Source organism: Saccostrea cucullata, unplaced genomic scaffold, assembly GCF_032062105.1.
Source record: "Saccostrea cucullata isolate Sc308-1 unplaced genomic scaffold, CSIRO_AGI_Scuc_v1 ctg95, whole genome shotgun sequence".
Lineage (NCBI taxonomy): Eukaryota > Metazoa > Mollusca > Bivalvia > Ostreida > Ostreidae > Saccostrea > Saccostrea cuccullata.
Window position 1 is genome coordinate 229,806 of NW_026928013.1, and position 25,533 is coordinate 255,338.

Consider the following 25,533-nt stretch of genomic DNA (forward strand, 5'->3'; position numbering starts at 1 on the left):
ATAATAATGTTGCTGTTACTTGTTTTTGAGGGATTTTCATATACAAATTACATCATTAGTACAAGTATCGTTCTCTCTCTTTAGAAAGAGGTGTGAGAGTAGAATTGCTGATGAGGGATTCTTCATTCAGGAGGGGATATTTTGTCGTTCTATTTTTATAAATGAGACATGATAATCACCTGTAAGGTGGGGATAATGTGGATAATGTTCACGTATGACGCTCATATTACTGGATTTCTCGGAAAAATCATTTTTTAAATTCATTTTCACTGTTATATAATATTATAATCGGTGACATACAATGTAGCTAGGCATATAGTCTTGTTTGGTCTTAGCACGCATTTGTTTTTAAAAAAGGAAGGGGGAAAAGGGAGCACAAGATATTCAAAAGATCCAAACAACATTTTTTTATAAGATTTTCATTCACTATAAACTTTGATACATGAATTTTTGAAGCAAGAAAATTGCACTCCATAATTTGACTTTTGGATTTTTCAGATTTCTTATATAAAAATCATTGGAAGAAAATAATAGAGCCAGTAAAATAATTAAACTTCATTACAAACTGAAATAACATAGGTCTAAGATGGCTGATAAATTTCTAAAATCCCTTAGCTTAATTTTTAACCCCCCCCCCCAAACTTCTGATTTTCCCTTGCAATGGACTCAATGTGGAGGGGAGGGGGGGGTTATTAGGGTCTCTTTCCAAGCTCCCTGCTCAAAGAAATTTCAACATCAAATGAATCTAAATGCCACATGTACAGCACTGTCAAAGGTCCAGTTCTATTTTTTGCTCTTTAAAGGTTGGACTAAACTATAGCTGAACAGATTCTATATTAATTGTAGTATGATTTAAAATGTACTAAAGATTTTTCTCACTCTTGGTGTTACATAAGTAATTTTAGATTAATTCATAAAGTTAAACTTTAAGGTGAATAGCTCTCTCTATTGATGTCGAAAAGAATGGTGATTTTTTTTAAAAACAGGAAAACAGTTGTTAAAATTATTAATACAGCTTTATAGGAAGACTGTAATAGCTAGTACATTAAATTTAAAATTTATTACTTTTAAAAACTGGAAGTGCATGTATACCCACTACTTTTTAATTATTGATACAATAATTTAAAGATATTTTAAAACTTTGGTAAAAAGAAAAAGTTCAGCTGCTTCATCAATGTAGATGTATATATATATAAAGATATTATGGCATAAAGTACAAATACATTGTTATAGAAAGAAAGAGGCTACATTAAAGTGCACCAGGGAAAAAAAAACGGGGATTGAGTAGCAAGAAAGACTTGTAAAAGTGAGTAAGCTGTCTGAAGTATTGAATCTATCTTTTAAGGCATCTAGTGCTACTGTTGTATCAACAGTACCTCATTATCTGAGTCTGCAAAGAGAGTACCCAATAATTGTGGACAGTCACTGTGTAAAAACCCCTGATGTTACATCAATATTAATTCCGGCTCTCTCGTGCACCAGTCACTACTCCTGGGTGACTTTTACAGGTTCATAATTAAGCCATTATTGAAAAGGGAAATAATCAATGCTAGGGGAGACTGTCAGCCAATCAGGATCTGTTTCATTAGGTTTATTTGAATGAAGTTAGCCCCAGGACTGCAAGTTTTGTGAATGAAGTGAGAAAGAGAGGGGCACATGGCATGTGTATAAAGGAAACATAACAACAGAGATTTTGTTGTCAAACACAAAGAAGGATTTCTTTTTCTGCCATTGTGGATAAAATTGATATTACAATGAGGGTAAGAAATTAACACAAGAAGAGGATTTTTTTCTTTGATGTTTTAAATATTTATTTTAAATTCAAATAATCACTGCATGGAAATGAAATGTTAAATCTAAATTTTAAGATTTCAATTGTTGAAATAAAGAAAGTGCATGGCATATAAATTTAAAAGCAATTTTCAATGCCTGTGTATGCACATGTGCACATGTACCGGTAACTGAAGAATTTCATTTATGAATAAGTTGCAAAAAAAAACCCTTTCACATATTGCTCTTTCTGCTGGAAATAGTGAAAAGGGAAAAATGCAGTTCTAAATATTGATGGTATTAAAACTTAGCTTCTCAAAAAAAAAAAAAGGTGAGAATTTTAATTTAGAAGTGAAAAAAGAAATTGATACATATATGAATGACAAGAGGAAACTGAACTCCTGACAGTCTGAAATCCTAAATGTAGAAGTAAATGTAAAAAAAAAAGTAGAATATATATCATATTGAGAGTAGAATTGGCAGTAAGAAATTGTATATTTATCGGGTACATGATTGTAAGAAATTCTATGCCTCTATATTTGTGATTGGTGTAATTGCTATATGGTAATACTGTGTGACTTAGTACTTTACATTCATGGCCTCTGTTTTTGATGCAGGATCATTAAGCATGATGGTTTGTAATGTAAAATAATTTCAAAATTTCTTAAATAATATTTTTTAAATGCACAAGCATGTTATTTTACTTAATAATATGCATGTTCATAATTATATATTTGCAAAGTGTATTTATTTAGAAATGAAGAATTTAAGGTATGTTTTTAAGGTCTAATTTTTTAAAAAACAATTTTACCTGTACCAATTAACTTTCACTTTTCTACTTGCTCTGAAGTGCTGTTGCTACAGTATACAAATGTAGACTTCTCAAATGTTTTAAAAATGGTATGATACACACCTGACGATCAAGTAGCCGAGTTTACAGTATTTTTATGTTGTTGAAATTTTATTTTCCTTTGGAAAATGACTTATTAATAACTTGGTGAATTATCCATTCTTAAATTAGAGAGACATTCAGGAGCAACAATTACTATGGAAAATAAAAAATTAATCGTTTAACAACCATAATTGTTATTGACTGAGGTAAAAGGAGCACAGGTTTACTGAGATAGTACGCTGTATTTAGCACCCAGATTTAATTAGGAAGCCTCATGAGAACATTATCAATGCCTTATCAATTCTTTGTCATCATATTTGGAAGTTGGTAATAGAGTTATTGAGTTTTTGACAATAATGGAATGGAGCCACCATTTCTGAATGACATTGCCGAAGTCCCTGAGGACCCCCTAGGCTTTTAGATCTTCCTAGATGATGTTCCCTCTGGGTTTCACCAGACAATATTTGGTTTTATATGAGGAGCTTTTGATGGATGTTGATAGCCAGTAGAGAAGTGGGGAGGGATGAACTAAAATGAGTGCTTTTGTATACGTATATCATATATCACATGTCGCATTGTTAAGATCTCACAGAGACTGTCACAAATGTAAATTAGAGGTATACCTAGTTTTGTTTTACCGGATAATTAGTTGTGTATTAATTATGAAGCATATGGCTCTTCAAAACATTTGACAGAACAGGAATCATCTACAATAAAAGAAATTATAACTTGGTATGAAGAAACAATATTTTTCAAAGAGAGTTATGCCCCTTGAAAGAGTTTCTCTTTTGACAGCAAATTTTCAAGGAGTAAATTCTCCAAATAAAATATTTACTGTGTAAGTATCTTAAGTTTTGCTTATTACATTATTTTAAAAAATAGTTATTCCATCATATTATTATGTAGTGAACTGTATCTCTCATTTTTAAAACAATTTCTTGTCAATTTGCATTTTTTAAAAACTTTGTTAACCCCCCCCCCCCAAAAAAAAATCATCCATTTGCATTTTATATAAGGCTTAAGTGCACATTAGAATCTTTTGATGTGTGTTTATTTAAAAAATGTGTTAGTGTAAGAAATAAGATAAAGAGCATTATGGGAAAAAAAAAATCAAAAACAAATCCCCCCCCCCCCCAAAAAAAAAATCAGAGACTGTGACAAACATTGCTTTCTTATAAGATTTGTTGAGCTATGTTTTATAAAATTGATCTTTCATAATCGTCTGCATCTACCCTTCTTATTGTTTTTTTCCTTGAGCTTTAAGTTAATATCTTTCAAATTAAGGGAATCTGAGATGATATAAAATACAAGCATGCAGTCATTAAGTTAAAGTATCAAGACAGGAAAGGAAATTTCGCTCATAATTTCCCTCAGACTTCTACATCAAAGGCAATAATGAAGGTCTATATTACATGTACCATGAATAGAAGAAGGAAGAAAAAACAATCTCTTTGTGTGAATTCTTTTTATAGATTTAGATTTTCTAGTGCCAATGATTAAGGAATTTTATTGATGTGTCTATGACAATAACGTAGTCAGCATAAATGATACTTTAAAGATGTATGCTGCAAATTAATCTACATGGTTAATAAATCTTTCTCATTATTTCATCAATAAAACTAATCAATTAATCAAATGAAGTACATGTATATCTATTTAATCTCTTTTCTCAGTAATATTGCAGTTATTCTTCTCTAAACTATATAGGTTTTATCACTAAGTATATAATAATGATCGGAAAATAAAAAAAATCATGACAATACTTGGGGATTTCACAAGACCTATAACATGATTTGCTATACATAATAAATGACCTATAAAGTATCCAATACATTGATTTCTTGTCCCCTCCATCAATTATTGTGCTGGTGAGTGGAGGATAGGTGTTTGTATATCGTAGTCGATAGAGTGTCATATCGCAAACACAAGCACTACTTGTTCCTAGGAACAATATACAGATCTAATTTGGGGAAAATATTGATGTACATATTTAAGCAGCTAATTAGCACTTGTATCCCTATTGAGTGGTTTGAGGTATCGAGCTGTTTTAGAATGAGGCATTGTGGGGAATCGCGATACACTGCTTTTTTCAGTATTCAGTGTTTGCAGTTTAAACATAGAAAAAAATAAAATAATGTTAAATTTTTATTCGATGTTTTCGTATCTTGCCTGATGTTGTAAATGATTAAAAATTATGCTTTGAAGGGGCTGAAATTCACTTAGGTTGTAGTGGGTTAATGGCAATATTGAATGCCTAATTACTCAGTATCATTTTCAGACAAGTCCTTGAGAAAATGTTTGCTTTTATTGAAAAAAATTGAGATTGTCCAATATAACAATTCAAAAGATGTAAATAAAATAAAAACAGCCTATAACTGAAGTATGTGAAATATGAATCAGTGACAGTAGACTGTAGTTTATATAACCGAAAAAAAAATAATTTGCTTTATAATCTATTGCAGTCTGTAGCTATGCTGGCTCGCAATATGCTATGGGATGTAGCTATTAAAGTTGTATAAGATATTTTGGTCTTTAGGTATTAAGTTGCATGTGCTGAACAATACAGTATTTTAAACTAAGTTTGCTCAATATGATATAGACTGTAGCGAAGTTGGATGTTCTCATTTTAATTTTTGTAGCTAATTTACGCTCAATATTGTAAAGTTTCTAAGTACTCAGGTCAGCATGATGTAATCTGAAACTAATGCTTGATATAGTCTGTAAGTTTATTGGGGTTTATATTTTTAGAATTCTTAGCTAAATTCTGTGCTCAATAGAACAAAAGTCTGTATGAAGCTATATAATTGTGATCAACACATGAGTTTGTCTTTTATTTAGCTGAATTTACTGTGAGATACTTGCTGTAACTAAAAGTGTATTTTCAATGATATATACAGTAAAACTCGGTTATAACGAAGTCACTGGGACCTATGAAATTATTTTGTTATATCCGTAATTTGTTATATTATGTTATATCCATATAACTCTGCCTCGATTTTTTTTTATTTCTGTTTTTCTTCGTGTTCTACCATTCTATTTATATAGCGAAAGTCAACATGATTTTGACAGCTGAAAAGATGGTAATTGCTGTAATACATGTGTATATATTTTAAACAAGGGTCATTGGTTGAAAAAGATTGGTGATGATGTGAAGTAAGAGATAATTGAACCCTTACTATGACTTTTATTCGGGTATTGTAGATAAAATTACACCGATTGATCAGGTCAATAAAAAATCTGCAAAATTGAAAAAATAAAAAATATAAAATAAAAGCCACCCGCCCGCCTCGATTTTTAAAAAAATTCGAATGAGAATCTAGCAGTTTATTTACAATGGCCTAAGGAATTTGTGTTAAATTTATATAGCTGGAGATCCAAAATAACTTCGCTATATCCTTGAATTCACAATATCTGTGTTCGTACTAAACGAGTTTTGCTGTAGCTAGGAATTATGCTCATGCAGAATGGTACATTTATTGAGCCAGTAGTTAAGGTATGATAACCATATATATATAACTGAGAAACTGTAGAGTTTGTTGCATAAATTTGTCTCTGGAGAGTGACTGAAGTAGGTTGTTTTTCATGAGAGATGTAGATCATAAAGGGAAGCTAGGAAAAAGTTCAATAATTTTAATGTTTTATGTATTTGCCTGTATTTGGGGTTATAATATTTTGTATATTTGACCAAATCTAGAAGAAAAGGAATTAAAATTTGTATGAAAAAGAACAAATGTACACTTTTATTCAATCTTTAAACCTTTCACAAAATATAATTAAAATTGCTACAGCTTTTTATCATGGCATTGTGACCCAAAATTGCAATGGTGAAGACTGAGTTTCATAATCATTGATGGATTGAATTGTATTTAGTTTTTCTGATTTTTAAAAATTTTTTTTTGTCTGTGGTAAATGTATAGACACACTGTTCTGATTTAAATTTTAATTTAGGTGCTGTTTTGATTTTGAATTTTGATATAGGAGGAAACTATTTAGGGTAGCTGGAGAGAATATTGCCATTTTACACAAGTATATAAATAAGCAGATATGGTGAGATTTTTCTCCTCTGTTCCTCAGGATGGAGGAATAAAAAGCGTATTATTCTAGAATACACCAACCTTTACTCTAACACTATGCCAAATTCCCGCTTTGTCTGCACGGCAAAAATACCTAGCATTGCCGAGCCAGTAATCATTCCCATGTATAATTGTTTGTATAAAATAATAGATCAGGGTAAAAATGGAAAGTCTTAGATGGAATATAATTTCCTGTCAAAGTGTTAATTTAGGATTTCTTACTTTATGTTTGTATTTTGAAGTTATGGGTTTGTGTGTAATTTATGTGTAATTTGTACTTACTCGGAAAATTGAAAAAAAAGAGGAAAAAATCTGCTGATTGTACAATCCGATTGTCAGTAGATATTATAGTAACAGGGTAGACTTTACAGTATGGAGTGGGGGGAAACTTGGACAAAAGCCTGAGAATCAGAAAAGGTATTTCACCTAACCACTGCAGATCTGACTGCCTGATGTACGTGTTCTGAGCTATTTATTGTGGCAGATGACAGAACAGAGTACAGAATAGTGGCTTAATTTCATCTGCATATCTTCGTAGTTAGTGGTAAAAGTCTTGGAGAGATGGCGTAGATTTACGAAAAGTAATTCCTGACTCCAGATTTCTTCTCAAAGATGTATAGACAGATTTTCATTATGCTTATTGTGTTTTGGTTTTGTTCAGGATTTTCATGATAAAGTGACTTTTATGGTATCTTATGCAGGTAGGTCTTTGCATATCCCTAGATTTTATTAAATCCTTCTTGAGTGATGGAAAGGGTCAAATTCTGGAAAGATATATACTATCTGATTTTACATAGATTAGAGATGGCATTTATGATAACCTATAAGGTGTGAAGTGAATTAGAGATATTAGCAGATTATTAAACATTCTTTCAGTCATTATTGAAATGTACTGAAAAGTTCAGGAGATTGACTTGTTATTAGCATTGTGGCTTACATCTTGAGCAATATTATCACTATATACCTCCAGCAATGCCAATTCAAAATCTTTCATTATTATAGTTACGTCAGAATTTTTTGTTTTGGATAGTTGAATTACTGTGGAAACTTTCATAATACTTTTATTATCACACTTATCCTGAGACTATACCACAACTTTACAAGTGGAGCCAAAAATACTTCAGAGATAAATCATATATTAATGATAATGTCTATAATCAGCAAAGAGAGAAAAGCCACTCACTCAAGAAGCAAACAAACAAAGCAGTTGGGCAACAACCCTGATTTTTTGGAGTTACTGTATTTGTAACATGTTTTATCCAGACGAATGACTTCTGGTGATAAGTGTAAACAACTGTTAATGGAGAATGGGCATATGTTAGTCAGACCTTATGTTGTTTTGGTCAAGAGGAATTTTTACTACATATACTTATTAACCTCTCAGAACTGGTTTTACCCCCATTACTACGAAGATTAGCCAGATAAGAGAAGCTCAGCTAATGTTTAATGGTGAGTGGATGAGAACTTATTCAGAAAAGTCTGCTGAAATTTGATTTTTATTTTAGAGCATTTAATAATTCTTCTTCCCAAGTTCAACTACTTTATCAAATTAGCATCTATTTTCATTTCTTATCAATGAAAAAATGAAGCTACTTTAAAATATTGAGGCCATTTACAATAATTCATGGTAGAGTGACTATATATATTTATAATTCTTGCTGAAAATATGACAATTTTACCACTTTGCACATTCTTGTAATTATGGTTTGTGGTTTTGCTTTGTTTGATATCAAGCAATAAACATGGCATGTCCTTGATATGTGGAATATGATCCATTAATTGAATGACTCAGTTTTAGAAATAGCCAAACCTGCACTTGAACTGAATTAAGTGTAACGATTCCCAGGAAAATGTCAATGATTTGTATTTTGCAGAGGAAGTGAACTCGTATTGTTTCCAAGTGTTGCTTTGTATAAAACTAGGTTTTCTAGAATTGTAGTCGGTAAAATTATAATTTTGATTGGAAAGGCTAAAAAATTGTAACCATTGTTTGAAGAATGACGGATGCTAAAACGGAAGAAATATTCAGTATATATGATCATGATTTTTTTTGTTATCATTATTGATTTCAATTTGAAGTACGTACTACATACAGTTAGAATGGTGAAGAGGTGTTCCAGATATTTTAGAATCAAATTTCTTTGTCCTCGAGCAATGGTAAGCTATTAGTGGTTTAAGGTTACAGAGTACAGAAAATAAAATTAATGTTGTTGATTTGAAGAAAAGGTAAATAATACATCAATAAACAATGTTTATACTCGTACAGGCATGATTAAATTTGTAGAATTTAATTCAGTGAAAGGGAGAAGAAATTATGTATTTTACATGAATTAATAGATTGTTCTCATGTATGATTTATCAATTTTAATATTCAGTGATATATCATATAGGTTTTTAAGTAAATGATAAAGACAGAGCATTTACAGGGTTGTATAAAGTATAATTTATCTCTGTTAGAAAGGTTGAACTTTTTAAGTGAATTTATGTTGGGTACAGCAACAAATGTGTGTGAATATAGGTACCCAATAACAGAGAAAATTTTCACATGTACGGCTTGTCCTTATTGTACTAAAGGCTTTAAATAAAAAAAAGATGAGTTTGATAAACCCCCCACCCATGGAGATCACTAATCTAAATTACATTGTCATGTTTCTTTTGTATGGTTTACAAGGTTAAAACAGGTACACATGCTGCTTGGAAAGGAAGTCTTGAATTCTGTGGTTTTATTCTAATGGAGTCGGTAGTTGGAGTTTCCGTTCAGGGCTGAAAAAACTGCAATAAATATTGAATTTTGAAACTCAATACTTCCCAGAAAAAAAGGAAAGAAGGGGGAGTTCCTATTTGTTTTTCTGTACAAACAGATTTAGGTTGGGTAACTGGATAACAGTAAAATATTGAAATCTATTGAAAACGGGTTTTTACTTCATTCTCTTCCTAAATTTGATCAATTATGGCTCAATAATTTATCAACTGCTGCTGTGAGTTGGAATTCGTCATCTCATTAGAAAATACATATATTTAATTAGGCTTAAATATTAGTACCAAATCAACCCCCCTCTCTCTCTCTTTCTCTCTCTATATATATTATAAATATATACAGTATTAAACACACTTATATAGCACACACGGTTATGATGAATGGACACAGTGCAGTGTTTTTTTATTCCCTGTGAGTTCAAAATATATTGTAAACTTCACAGATATAATGAATTAACGAAGCAGAATTGACTGTCCCTGGGCCCTGGCACTTTGTTCTAATCATGTTTTACTGTTCATATACCTATATTTAGTATTTTACTTAATTATAACTTGTTAAAAATCTGGCATTAGACATATTGGCAATTGGAATTGAAACAATTACGGTAAGTTTATTTGCCATTTCTTATGGTGAATGTTAATACCTGGCATTGTATTATCATAAAAAAGAAACAAAATTTCTAAAATCTGATGTAAATATTCATTCCATGTTTTCTTTATTTTGTTTAAGGACAATATGAAATTTGAGATGAAATGATGCGTAGATTTTGCATGTGATGTCTCCTGAGTATTTAATACGAACACATTATTCCTTTCAATAAAGCAGTTTAATTACTGTTGATCGAGATTAATGAACATCCCAAACAAAGGAAAAATGGGTTGACATTTTCTTTTTGTGTAAATATTTTGAATAATTATTTGATATATGTATTGTTTGGGCAACAACGTAAAAGGACAACAGAGCACAACGTCAATAGAAGATGGGTTGATAATGATTCGCACAGTGTCAGCGCTGCGATGTTATTAGATGAGTGGTCCCAGAATGCAGTTTGCCATATGGTCTCCCTTTCCTATTTACGTCATATCATTTATTAATTATTCAGTGAAAAAATGTGTAATATTTTATTAAACTTTTGGTGAAGGATTAATTTGTTTATAGCCACAATTGTGTACTGAATCTATCCCCAATATTATTGCGTAATTATTGTGAAATGGCTATGGATAATCAGTAGTATCAGTTTATTTTTTTGGTTAATAAAAGATTATTTGCGTAATGCCGCAATACAAGCCTCAATAATATATAAGGTTTTCGTAAAACTATGGGAAAGGATGAAATAGGGATTCACAGTAAGACTGCTGTATTTCTTAGAATTTTTCATTTCATTTTTAGTTTAGTATATATACAGAGAATTAATTTGTTCTTCATTTTGTCTTGAATGCATTTTTATTTCATAATCTTTTTGTTTACTCTTTATTTTAAATACATGTATTGTACTGAAACCTACTTTATTTTTTAGAATTAGAACTTAAATATGTTATATTTTGAATTTCTTGCATGTTAAATTATTTCAATCATTATCTTTGTATGTATGAACAAAATTTGTAACATTTTATTTTTTGTGTGGTCTATATATATATATTTTTTTTCAATTCAATATTATCTTATAACACATGGAAATATTTTAGAAATCAATAGGAAGAAGAATTATCTGTTTTTGCTGATGAATGGCTCTTGATAAATGTAAACTTAAGATTTCTGTTCTTACTCGGAGATGGATGAACAATGTGATTAGTGTCTCTGCATTCATGTACGGTGTCAGTATAGTGCCCACCACATGTGGTGGAATTCTGGAAGATCCCTGCTGATCCCTGTCACGTACACACTTAAAGAAATGTTAGTAAGTTAGTGGGTCAGAGTGACAGATCTTAAACAGAAGTACATCATGCAGGCATAGGGTCAGTCCGGTCAAATCTGACCTGTAAATATGTGGTCAGTCCAGCCAAATCTGACCTGTAGACATGAGATCAGTCCAGCCAAATCTGACCTGTAGACATGTGGTCAATCTAATCAAATCTGACCTGAAGACATGAGATCAGTCTAGTCAAATCTGACCTGAAGACATGAGATCAGTCTAGTGAAATCTGACCATTTAGTCTAGTGAAATCTGACCTGTAGACATGTGGTTATAGTCCAGTCAAATCTGACTGGTCAGTAAAGTCAAAACTGACCTGTAGACACGGGGGGAAAGCTAGTCAAAACTGAACAGTCAGTTCAGTCAAATCTGACCTGTAGACATGAGTTTTGCTGTGTAATTTTTAGCTCACCTGAGCCGAAGGCTCAAGTGAGCTTTTCTGATCAAAATTTGTCCGTTGTCTTTCGTCGTTGTCGTTGTTGTTGTCGTCGTTGTCGTTAACTTTTTACATTTTCGACGTCTTCTCAAGAACCACTGGGCCAATTTCAACCAAACTTGGCACAAAGTATCCTTAGGTAAAGGGGATTCAAATTTGTTCAAATGAAGGGCCACACCCTCTTCCAAGGGGAGATAATTATGAATAAGTGAAAAATTAATGGCATTTTTAAAAAATCTTCTTCTCAAGAACCAGTGGGCCAAGAAAGATGAAACTCATGTGGAAGCATCCTCAGGCAGTGTAGATTCAAGTTTGTTCAAATCATGACCCTGGGGGGTAGGGTGGGGCCACAATGGCCGATCAAACTTTTTCATAGGAGTATATAGGGAAAATCTTTAAAAGTCTTCTTCTCAAGAAACACTGGTCCAGGAAAGATGAAACTCATGTGGAAGCATCCTCAGATAGTGTAGATTCAAGTTTGTTCAAATCATGACCCCCAGGGGTAGGGCGGGGCCACAATGGCTGATCAAGGTTTTGCATAGGAGTATATAGAGATAATCTTTAAAACTCTTTTTGTCAAGAACCACTGGTCCAGGAAAGATGAAACTCATGTGGAAGCATCCTCAGGTAGTGTAGATTCAAGTTTGTTCAAATCATGACCCCTGGGGGTAGGGTGGGGCCACAATGGCCGATCAAACTTTTACATAGGAGTATATAGAGAAAATCTTTAAAACTCTTTTTGTCAAGAACCACTGGTCCAGGAAAGATGAAACTCATGTGGAAGCATCCTCAGGTAGTGTAGATTCAAATTTGTTCAAATCATGACCCCCAGGGGTAGGGTGGGGCCACAATGGCTTATCAAAGTTTTACATAGGAATATAAAGGAAAAATCTTTATAAAAATCTTCTTCTCAAGTACTTCAAAGCAATGATTAGTGATAGTATAGGAAGAAAATGTTTTTAAAGAATCTTTTTATCAAGAACAGCTAAGTCATATGCTGTATTAGTATGAAAGCATTCTTAAGTAGTTTTAAATTCAAGCCCCCCCCCCCCCTCACCTTTAATAAACTTTTCAGATTTGATCTGATTTGTGTTTTTTCCTACGATTTGCTCAGGTGAGCGATGTGGCCCCTGGGCCTCTTGTTAAGAATTATCCCTTTTTATTGGATCATGGAAATAAGTAATGTTCTGACCTGACTTGGATAGGGGTGCTAATCAGCATATTATGATACATTTATGATCTATTATCAATAATTGAAAACTAGAATTAGGCTGCTTATTCTTAGTTATGTGGCTTGAAATATGTCATACTTGTGATGATTTTTTGTGAGGGGGGATTTACGGATTGTGATTTAAGGTTAATTATCTTATAATTAGAAGTGTATTTTTAGGCACGATGTGCTCACATATTGGCTGTCTCTTGATCTTCATGTAGAATCGTCATCTCTAAATTTAGTACCATCTAATGACTTATGGAAATAGCAAAAGACACCAAAAATCTGAACCACTAATAGTAAATTCATAGCACTTGTAAGCCTCAATAATGAACTAGTAAAACTTTGATGTCAAAAATAGATATGAGGGAGTAATGCATATAATCTTGTCCATTACTAAAACAAGTGATTTTAATATACTACATGATCAGCTGTGTGTAAAAGGTAGAGGAATATATCTTTGCGAGGGAGTTGTAGGTTTTATAACTATACAAAGGTTTCCAGTTTCTTTTATAATAACAAATGCTGAGATGAAATCTAAGAATGAAATCACCTTAAATATTTCATCAATTGTATTATATGTCGGCTTGTTCAATTTCAATTTTTTTATCAATACACGACCAGGATATGGCATGAGTATTTTCTGTGAGGAAAATCACGTAGGATATCACTCCTAGACAATTCCGTCTTTCAGTGTTGGTGAGAATGTCCCCCCTGATGTTTGATACTGGAGGATAGGAGAGTTTAAACAGATCCATTAGGTGCAGGAACAGCGCAAAAATGGCGTCATTCTTTAAACTCCACCCCAAAACTGTCAAAAGTCTTCCTAACTGATGAAAATTACATCTTGTTTTAACTAAAGTAGATCAAAATTAATTTCAGTGTCAATTTAGAGGTTTATTTAATAAGACCTTAGAATATTTATTTGAAATGTGGTTTTGGAAATTTTTTCGCCAATTAAGAAAGGTAATATCTAGAGTTAGCATTTAATTTTATATGTCTGTAAACCTTAGTACCGGTATATTGCAGAATATGAAACCACAATAATTTTTTTTCCTTTTAGTTAAGATTTATTCTTTGACTTTCTTTAAAAAAAAAATCTAAATCTTCCCTGGATATTCTGGTGTACATGTTGTATAAATGTTTAACAGAAACTTTAATGTTTCAAATATTTTATATTGGAATTATTTTTTTTTCGCAAAACTGCTCTTTTCATGAATGAAGCAATTAAACATAGAAGCCTGAGGTTACGTGGGAGCAGATGATATTATTGTACTTCATGTAAACATTATTTATTTGTCAATGACTGTACTTAAGGGAGAGGTCATTGTGACAAAATATTATCCCTTTGAGATTCTTTGAAGCTGAAAAATGTGTCACACGATCTGTCGCTACAACTCGTAAGAGTTCCTTTTAAAGAAAAAAAATAAAAACATCCCGTGTTATTAAGGATGTAGGGGGAGTTAGTGTTTGGAAAGGAAAAACAATATTTAAGAGAATTGACCAGGTGTGTCAAGCATACCTGTTTATAAATCTGTGTGGCCGGAAACACACTGCCATTGATTTATTAGGGGGCTTGTTCTTTTTTTTCTGCCATTCATAATATTTGTCAGCTAGAGTATCACACACCTGATATATTACTTGTGTGGACCTGGCGTGGCGTATGCCCCCTTACTGCTGTCACACGACTAAATATTACAGTGGCAGATTACACACTTACTGGTAAGTACAGGAAAGGGTTGGCCAGCATTTCCTTCACAGAATTCTTTCTTGACTGTTTATCACATTTTTATAAGGGAATATTGACACCATTTATTGAATGCACTTCAGCAGTTTTTGTTCCATTCTCTCTCCAATATAAGAAATGGTATATACATGTATTCTTGCTTTGGAATTTTTTTTTCTGGAAAATATATCAGTAAGAAGAAAATGTTATTATGTTTCATATTTTTATGTTGGCATGTATCTTCTAGAATCTTTGATGGGGAATTAGCAACCTGTCAAAATATTGTGGGGCTGACAACATGTAATATGAATTTATGAAGTGGAGGAATTCATATTTGTTCGTGTAGATTTGATAAGGTTCAAAATTCCAGCATGTTTGGGATATTTAGAACTTGCCATGGATAAGATTTTGACAGTTTAGAAGGGGGAAAAAAGCTTTGATCAGGCATGTGTTGAAAGAGCTTCTCTATTTCTTTCAAGTGCTTCTCTTTTTCTATCAACACCGATAGTTTAAGATTGTTTTTTTTTCTTACAGGGAGTCCACTTAGAAGAATCGACCTCCCCCATATCAAAACAAATCAGCACTGATTTGAGTGACTTTGTGCGAAATTTAACAAATCCCAAACAGGAGGATTCTAGTGAGCACGCTCAGGACTTTGCCACGAAGCTCACCAATCCTGGGAACAAAATGAGACTGAAGTCCACCGACTTATCTGGTCAGTTGAAGGAGAAATGTGCAATCAGTGAAAACGAGGGTGTCAGGGACATTAAACAGAACTGGCGGCAGCGTATGATGGAGCGCCGAATTAGCCGCACCAAGGCCCAGGACTGCAGCAGTCCCGCGGACTCGTTCGGATCCACAGACTGTGATAAGTCATTTGACAGTGTTTCCTCAGGAAATAGACCGTCTTTTCACTGTGACTCATCAACCGAGGCTTCAGAGTCCGAGTCCCAAACCTCACAGCTCTCATTGAATAAGGAACAGAAATATACGAAGAAAGAGAAAGATTCCAAAAAGAGGCGGTTCCGTCGAATGATTACCAGACCCCTAAGGCGTAGTCAGAGTGCAGGCTGTGAAAAAGACATTCCTACACACTTTTTGGAGAAGAGCACAGACGATGAAGATACAGTAAGTGTCTAGGATATTCTGTATTGTTTCGATTTTACAAAAAAAAAGCTAAATCCTTCTGAGGAAATGTTCTTTTTTTTCAGGTGACTAGTAATATATAGTTATGTAATATAAATAGAAAATTTCTATAGAATAACTTTTTAAAATATCCATAGAGATCATTTAAATTATTATTAAGTAATATATATTAAAATTAGTATAGTAAATAATAAAGCCCCCTCTCCCCCTCCAAAAAAAATGTGAAGGTGCATTTTAAAAAAGCATGTGTACCTTGATAAGTGTTCCTTTTGAGATGTTGATGTGAAAGGGGACGACATAAATTCATCAAAGTATTGAAAGTTTCAACTTCCAACAGCCTAATGTTTGATAAAAATTTCAACCCTGCCCCTCTCAAATTTTCTGATAAGAATTGAGAATTACAACTTTTAAATTTATATCTTGAAATTTATGAAAGTATCCGATGCTATCTATTTTAAGGGATGTTAAATTCTCAAGATTTATTGAATAGAAAGTTTGATTCCCCAAAGTTACTGAGAGAGAGAGAGAGAGAGAGAGTACCTATTGGCCTATTTGCACTAACTGCCGGTTGAGGAAGTATAAACCTCTGAGTTTTATTGGTGCTTAATCCAGGTGATGACCTTCTCATGATGTAATACCTATATACATCTGATCTGTCAGAAACCATAGGAATAACTGTAGGAATGGTGACTTGTATCAACATTGGTTAATATTGATTTATATTTCAGTATACTCAGACCTCTTGAGATAATTCTCATTCTGTAGATAAAAGTTGTAACTTTCACAGTCTCTGTATGACCAGAGATCATTGTATTTCTAGTGAAGTAGATGAATTACATACATGTACCAATAACAGTCCATTTGTGTACTCTATTCAGCATCTTCAGAGGGAGGAGCAAGTGTGAATTATACCGTATAAGTAGAGTTTTTAGCGAGGATTTAATTTTGGCATTATTATCGAGGGTTCTGACATCGCTAAAATTGAATATCGCTAAAAATTAATTGCGTATTATTTGTAATAGCTTCTTTAGTTAGCATTTTAAAATCCCTTCAACTACTTCCCGCAAAAAAAAAAAAAATACCAGTTTTAGGTAGAAATCGCTAAATTTGTGTCTCGCTAAAATTTCTACTTATACGGTATTTCCTGGAGGTTTAGTGTTTTACAGTATTTGTGGGTACCCCTTATAACCAACCAATTTATTATCTGGATAAATGTTAATCTATATGCAATATGTTTTTCATAATAAATCAAGTACCTCTCAAAAAATACATTCCCCGAGCTTATAAAGTTTTTGACAGTCTGCAAAAAATGGCACTCGATCATGAATCATTTTAGTGATTCCATAGTAGTTATTGATGTGATATATGTTTGTTTAACGGTTTAATTATTTTTTGACACAACAATAAACAAGAAATGAAAATAAATTTTTACTTCACCTTAAAATCAATAAATTTTGAAACATTGGATATACAACTGTTGATTTCGATTGTGATGGAAAAAATATCTTTGCTTGGACATGACATTCACAATAGAGTTGTAATATTTAAGCTATAGGACACTTTACGTGATCAAGCAGCCGTGTGTAGGAGAGAGCTAGCTATATGTGTTTACTCCAGACAGTGGCTTGAGACTTTCATGCATATATATGCCAGTGATGGCCCATACTCAAAACTGATAGTCAATGAGCAGACTGGGATATTCTTTAGTGTAACAAATGTAATTTACACCCCACCTCCCACAAAGCAAACACTCGGGGCTACCACCATAATTAAAAGGTCTTAGGAAAAAAAATTAAATATCACTCTTAGTTTATATTAATGTTATTACCTTTTTGTATTTTTTCTAATAATCACTTCTAAATGTCAAGAAAAAGTCATTCAAGATTTTTTTTTTCTCAAAGAGAAGTACCTGTATAGAAAACAGTGTGCACAGTTTCTATGAGAGTTATTCCCCTTTTACTGTGATAGATTTAGAGCTTTGTACATGGCTGGATTTAGGTTAGAATTGTTTTAATTCTGTACATTTCTATAGTGTCCAAAAATAACAATAACTCACCAAAAAGTCATAACACTCACAATGGGAATAGGGGAGAAGGGCCTCACTTTTTTTTTATAATTGTTTAAATTATAAATTCCAAGATTTGTTATGTGCAAATCAGTATAATAAATAAAATACTCAATGTGCCAAAAAATTATGAATGTACATTTTCCTTCTTTAAATTTTAATATAATATGCTTAGATTTTAACATGAGCATATTTTGGTAAGGAACGTTAATTGTAAACTAGTTTCTGAATAGCAAAATGCAATGCTAGAGAATAGAGATGTAGTCTTCAGTGTCAGGAACATATAACCAAATAAAATATAATGATTAGTAAAAAAATGAAACCTCATGTGTTATTTGAAGAAGTTTGACCTGCTGAAAGTACATTGCCTGTTTACTTGCATGATTGCAGATTAAAAGCAAAAATTGTTTGTTTTAATCGGCATTTAGCAAACGATCCTGGAACAAATTATCGGGAAAACATGTTGTGTATCCATTGTGTAACATGATCAATTGCCAAAGGTTTCATCTCTCATTATGGGCAAATATTGACAGTGAGGAAAGGAGAAAATATTTTTCTGCCCTTGTCAGGAGCATTGTTGGACTCACAGATTCTATTTGTGATCTGGCTTTGTTCGAGCATCATATTATTATGGTACCAATTCTCACCGACATCTCATTATAGACCATTTATACTTAAAAAGGATTGCTTCACAATTAGGCCTCTGGTCAGACCTATTATGTTGACCAGTTACAACTTAATGGAAAATGTAAACAAGTTGTTTTCTTGATACTGATCGTCCATACCCCAGGCACTATTATTATAAACTTCATCGACCGATAAATTTATATTAATTTGTTGTCCATACCATTTGGTCATAATGTTTGGAACTTTGTTGTTGCCGTATTTGTTATACAACAGAAAAGCTTAAACAATTTTTTTCAAAATGTTTGTCAGATTTTTTTTACAATTTTATTGATTAACTTATGGATTTTTATTTCAATTTTGGGTGTAAAATTTAATTGGTTTTTAAGAATGCATGGAGTTTTTATTTCAATGAATGGCATATATACCCGGTATAAGAATTAATTATGTCCTTGATATAGGTCAGTTTCTGATGATACAGAAAAAATAAGAAAAATTTCATAGAAGATGGCATTTTAATGAAATGTCGAGATAACGAACAATAATAAAGCTCTAAAGTCCATTGAAATAATTCAAATTTGGAGCCGAATAAATGGACTTCTTAAATACCAGACATGGGATCAGGGCCATGGAGAAGAAGTCATTCCCTTGTCAACCAGTCACATCCAGTGTAGGCTTTTTGTCATGATTTGACAAACAGAAAAATCTAGACAATTCATTGTTTAAATAATGGGGTAACAATGAGTATGAAAAATGTACATCAGTCAGCATTTGACTTACCAGTAATGTTGACAAGGACATTGTATATGGACTATAGTATTTGCAAAATGTAGACTTGAAAGAAGACATTTGATATCTGATATCATAGAACATGCTCTTGTGTATTGAATTAATTAGGAGCTAGACCCAAAACCTCCAAACCCCAGGAGATAGGAATGTGCTACATAAGGGAAACTGATGATAGAAAGGTTGACGTCATTATGTTTATCATAAAGTTCTGTTGTTTGGTTATCATTAATGTATTTTTCTAAAAGAATTTCCAAATAAGAAGCAGATGTATAAAACTCCATGGTGTCCTTTATTTCAAGTTCATTGGGATATATCAAGTCAATATATGAATGAAAGTAACAATTGTTAATTGATAATACATCATCATTGTAATCTATATCACTTTTGCCTCTTGGCTTTTCGGGTGGATTTTGAATCTTGATTGCACTACAGCCTATGAGATATATTACTTTTGCTTTTATTAGTACTAGCTTGAATGTTACAGTTAAGTTATATGTGTACATCTGAATATTCTTTCGCCACTTTAAACAGAAGTTTTCACACTTCCTTATTGCAGTTGGAAAGCCGTGCTTCTGAGCTAGCAGTCTTCAGTCAACGACTGATTGGAAACAGTTCGGAAGGCAAGGAGTGTTCGGCTAGAAAACCTGTTTACAAGACCTGCTCAGCAGACGCAGCCCTGATGGGAACTGAAGAAAACAACTCACAGTCTCGCCACAAAAAGTCCAGCAACTTGTAAGTTCACTGTATTGTTTTTAAGGATAAGTTAACTCTATTTTTAAGATTCTTCCCACATGTACTTAACCTGTTTTGCTGGTGTGAGTTTTATATCAGGTGTGTTTGTTTACTTTGTTGTTTTCGAACTTGGAAGACATTGCATGTTTTTACTTCTTTATACATTAGATGGATTCTACTTTAGGTTTTACAGTTTTCAAGTCTTTAGAATTTTGAAAGCTTAAAACTAGTTTCAAATTCGTGTTATTTGTTAGAGCTAATACACCAAAAACTAAGAATTATTTGCAACAATGTCTGACCATTTTGTTTCATCATTATAGAGTTTTGGATATATATATAGGCTATTTTACCTTTCAATTGCAGTTTTTTTCTGAGATATATATTTAATGTTCACTGAAAAATGCCATATTCTCAATTTTTAAAATCGACATCTAGAAGTCAATTAAAGGTCAACTGTCACCTGATTATCAAGGAAAGACTGTTAATCAGAATAAGACAGCTCAAAAGGAATGTGAACAAACTAATTAATATATCTTAAATGAATTTTCAAGTTTCTTGATTGATTTGCCTTTTCTGAAACATCTATAAGAAAAGGTGTTTGTCCCTACTCTAAGGTTTCCGCTGTTTCTCCCCATTTATGGAAAACAATTCAGATAACTGTCAGCATCACATGGTATTTAGGGATTTTGCTGTTACTAGGTCAAAGATGGTGACACCAATTGCTGCAGTTGTCAGAAAGAGACAGAAAAGCTCTGGCAGTGGTGCAAGAAAATTGATTTCTGTCATAAGTATAACCTTAAAGGGCACCAGGAAGATAATTCACTAATTTTTGCACTTATTCTTCTGTCCATTCCTGAATGTGCTTGCTAAAAGTCTTAGGTTTGATTGGCAAGATTATGAAGAGGTTATTAGGTTATGCATTGGGTTTATTTTCCTGATAGAGAATATGTTTTATGTTACCAAGGATAATTGTGAATAGTACATGCAATTTGACAAAGTTATTTTGAAGGGCAGAACTTGCAAGATTTTGAGTGAATTTTGGGTTTCACCAACAGGAATAGATTTTGCCAGTATTGTCTGTTTTATAATTACAATTACAGGTGTGATAAAATAATTTAGAGTTGTATGACTGAATTGCAGGGGCAATAAAGAACTGTATATAGAATTGAATGGAGGGAATTGTCTCTTGTTCGCCAATTGTTCTAATATGATTTTTTTACCAAAACTGTCATGTTTATTTCAAATTAAATGACTATATGTTCAATTTTGCAAGTATCATGACTTGTCTTGTTTATTTCTCATTTGATATAAAAAGAAAAATCAGATAGTAAGGCAATCTTAGTTTTCTGTAAATTTTTTGGACTTTCTATTCTTTCAATCAAAGTTCATGTATACCTACAAAAATTTTTTATGTTTGTGTGTACATGCATTTCTAAAGGACCACTTTTTGAACAATGAGTCAAATGGTCTTTAAGAAAAGAGAGTGCTAATTGTAGAAAAGCAAACTTGTAAATTATGCTTAACACTCCTTCTGCGATTGATTAGTTGGTAGCTCATACCCAATGGTTTCCATTGGTTAAACCAGGAGGGATTGTCACTAGGTTCCATCTTATATGATATAAATATAGTGGTATATGTATGTTTTCGTCATTAATGTTGAAGAATGCATGGAATAATGTCTTTCATTAAAATGCGAATTCACAAGAGGTAAAAATTCAAATTCAATTTTTATTTGCATCTGCAAATTTTTTATTTTTAAATTTTTGTTTGACAGTTTTGTTATGATTGCAAATTAATGTATTTCAATTTTTCTTAATTTCAGAGCCAAGAATATGAAAAAGAAATTTCAGTTCCTGAGAAGAAGGAACACAGATACTGCGATCGGAGGAGAGTGTCACACCCCGTCCTTTATACGTCCCTCGTCTGACCAGGCTCAGAGGTGGAGCAGGTCCTTCGACAGTCTACTTAACGATAAAGGTACAAGTTCTCACATTATCAAAAAAAAAAACTTAAAAGATTGCATGACTTATGAATTTTAAAAAGTTTGATACTGGCAGAAATTGTAAATTTTTACTTTCGTTTTTTTACAGGTGGTTTAGAGTTGTTCCGAGGCTTTTTACGGTCGGAATTCAGCGAGGAAAACCTCGAGTTCTGGATCGCTTGTCAGGAGTATAAACAGTGTGAAGACGCCAAAATGCTTCCCACCCAGAGTCAGAAAATCTATGGCGACTTTGTGGCCGTTCAGGCACCGAAAGAGGTAGATAATTAGTCTTCTTTAGAAAAAATTTTCTGATGTTTTTTGGAATTATATATTTTTTGTTACTTATAATATATTTGATGAATGTAGTAATTAATGGATTGAAATTATTTTTTCCAGATCAATTTGGATTCCAAAACACGAATGATAACTGTGACAAACTTAGAACATCCCACAAGACATACATTTGAGGATGCACAGAAAAAAATTCAAGCTTTAATGGAGAAAGACTCTTACCCACGTTTTCTTGAATCTGACTTATATCTACAGTTACTGAACAATACAACGTCAAGTTCCAAAGCATGATGGGAAGTTTTTTAACTTCAAAAAATGAACTGTTGCTTATTTGTAAATATAAACTCCTGTGATCTCAAATTCTAGTCAAAAGCTTTCAGGCATGTATATAGAATGAAGTTGTTTTTTGATATTTATATGCTCATGACATCTGTTTTGTGAGATGCAAAAAACAGATCATATTTGTTACATTTGTTACATTTTTGTATCATGTTTCATTACATGTGTATTATAATACATTATGTCCAAAATTTATGGAAATTTTTGGATGAAACTCTATAGTTGTCATTTCTCATTTTATTTCAACTTGAGTGGATTTTTTTTACAAGCAATGATTTGCTGTAGAATATTGTCTATATAAGCAAACATCTAAATAGTTATTGAAGGGGAATACACTTAAAAAGCAATTAACCAAGTTTATCTAGACAAAAAAAGAGGAAAATAAGCATAATTTTAAAAAAGGCCCATTTTTTATGTCTAGTCTCTAGACTCAATTTAACCTTAATGTTTCTAAATCAGATAATTTATAATCATGTTTCTCAGTTGTTTGCAAGATGGAACCTGGCTTTATTTTCACACATATCATAAGTTTATGAGTTAAAGTACTTAAAATATTAATTCTAATCATACAGTTAGAAGTCCTAGCAGTTAAAATATTACATCCAGTCAGTACCCTTGTTTTACTTTGATTTGAGATTTAAGACTCGGGCTCAACCACTGAATAGCCAAGGAATGATATACTATGATAGGAACATAGATACATGTTTGAGTGCCATCTGTGGCCAACAGGTGAAGGTTTCTGAAAGAAATTTATATTACATTTAAACACCTGAAAAAAGGCAAAAATTAAAAATATACAGTAAAATAGACACATCAAGAAGAAAATGTTGAAAAAGTATGAAAGATTAAGTGATTATGTTAGCTCAGATCAGATTGGGTGAAAATATTCAAAAATTCTAATTTTCTGATATCTTTAATTGATAAGGATGTGGTTTTCTATCAATTCATCATCATTGTATGTTCTTTGTGGGAAAACACAAAACTGATAGATTTGAAAATTAAAATGTATATTAACTTCCATCATGTTTTTAAGACTGGAAATATGAACTTTGATCTTCCCAGACAGAAGTACATGTACATGATTTATCCATGAACTTTTAATTATCTGTAAAATCATGTCACGTTTTTTTTTTATATAAACTTCATGATAAAACAGGATGTGTGTAGGTAGAGGAAAGTAGCACACAGAAAGAATTTTTAAACAAACAAGCATCCGGTTTTTATTGTATGTCCAACTGACTGCAACTGAGGACAGTGAAATTTTTGTGTCTTAAGCACTAATATCTCTAATACTTTGGATATGTCAAAGTGATTTGGAACCCCCAATTACTATTTTCTTCATATATTTTTACCTTAATCCTACTTTTTTATTTTGAGATGTGTATCCATGTTTAAATATTAAGGTAGAAGTAAAACACAATTTCCATTTTATGTAAGTATAAAGAAATCATAATAATTTTAAATTTTTCTGAGGGAAAGCAATATATTGTAACAAATCTTTGACAATCGTTTTTTCCCCAAATATATGTGTTGAGGTCCCTGTGCCTCATTTCCAAAGAATGCTTTTGTAGATCACTTTTGCTAATTTGAATAAAAGTCATGTCCATCTGAATTCAACATGTTTAGTGACAATCATGTTATTATGTGAGCATGGTGTATTTTATCATGTTTCAGATTCCTCTTCTTTTCTTATTGGGCATATTTCTTGTTGTCAAGTTGTTCCAACATTCATATCCAGATTTTCCACTTCCCTTTTTGAAACTTTGTTTTGTACTAGTTTTTACTACAATAAAAATAAATGAAAAATATTATTAATTTTGATTTCTTTTTATTTTGAATTAATAAAATTGAAATGAGTCACGTAGAATACACCTCCAGATTGCTGAAGAAGGGAAAACACATGGTAGTTTACTAATCAAAGTACTGAAAGTGACGTACTTTAATAGTGCCTGAAAAAGTAACAGCCATATAAGGATAAAGTATATGTTTATAACTATTTTATTATAGATTTCAAATATTTTACGTCTTTGAAATATAGAAGGAACAGTTTAGAATAGGGTAGGTTATCTGAATTTCCTGTTGAAAGAATCTGCAAAAGGAGAAGATATTGAGTTACTATTTACCTGTCCTGGCTCAATCAACAACTGCTCAAACAGGCAATTTGGGAATAAAAAAATTCTAAAAAATGTAGGACACATGCAGACTCCAAGTCAATTTTGATGGCTTGCATTCTTTGGGTCTTCTTCCAAATTGAACGATGAGGGATAACAATAGATGTAAGGTGGTGGTTTATTATTGAATGATTTAAGATGAATGACCCAACTTAAAGAGAGATCTCTATGAGAAAGAGATAGCTTTTAAACTTAGAGGGATATCTCTTTTTATAGGAGAGATATCTCTTTTACTTGAACAGATATCTCTTACTCGTTGAGAGATATCTCTTTCGTGAAGAGATATCTCTGAATGTTAAAGAGATATCTCTTTTACCTAGAGAGATTTCTCTTTAATTTTTTGAGATATCTTTCCAAGTTAAAGAGATAACACTTAAAGTGAAAGAGATATCTCTCTTAGTTTATCTTAAGAGATTCTTTCAAAGTGAAAGAGATATCTTTTAAAAGTGTCAAAAAGAGAAATCTCTCAAGTAAAAAGAAATATATCTTTATTGGAAAGAGATATCTCTCTTCATTATTTTTATTTAAATTCCATTTGAAATGTCTTCTCCCTTTACCGGAAGTAAGCTTTTTATTCACGGAAGTACATTAACGTATTTTTAAATTTCAACATAT

The 25,533-nt window shown here is 32.1% G+C and overlaps 1 protein-coding gene across 7 annotated transcripts; it reads left to right on the plus strand.

Moving 5' to 3' along the window:
- The first annotated feature begins 1,623 nt into the window (after positions 1-1,623).
- On the plus strand, positions 1,624-24,558 carry LOC134276169 (regulator of G-protein signaling loco-like). 7 transcript variants are annotated; one of them, XM_062758445.1, is made up of 6 exons: positions 1,624-1,760; positions 15,315-15,908; positions 19,961-20,136; positions 21,959-22,113; positions 22,227-22,393; positions 22,514-24,558. In XM_062758445.1, exons 1-6 carry the CDS (start codon positions 1,755-1,757, stop codon positions 22,697-22,699), a joined length of 1,284 nt encoding a protein of 427 aa, XP_062614429.1. In that variant the 5' UTR covers positions 1,624-1,754; the 3' UTR covers positions 22,700-24,558. The 7 variants fall into 7 exon arrangements, with proteins under 7 accessions (XP_062614429.1, XP_062614428.1, XP_062614430.1 ...); XM_062758444.1 differs by lacking the exon at positions 1,624-1,760 and adding an exon at positions 7,286-7,436; XM_062758446.1 differs by lacking the exon at positions 1,624-1,760 and adding an exon at positions 8,160-8,184.
- The last annotated feature ends 975 nt before the right edge of the window (positions 24,559-25,533 follow it).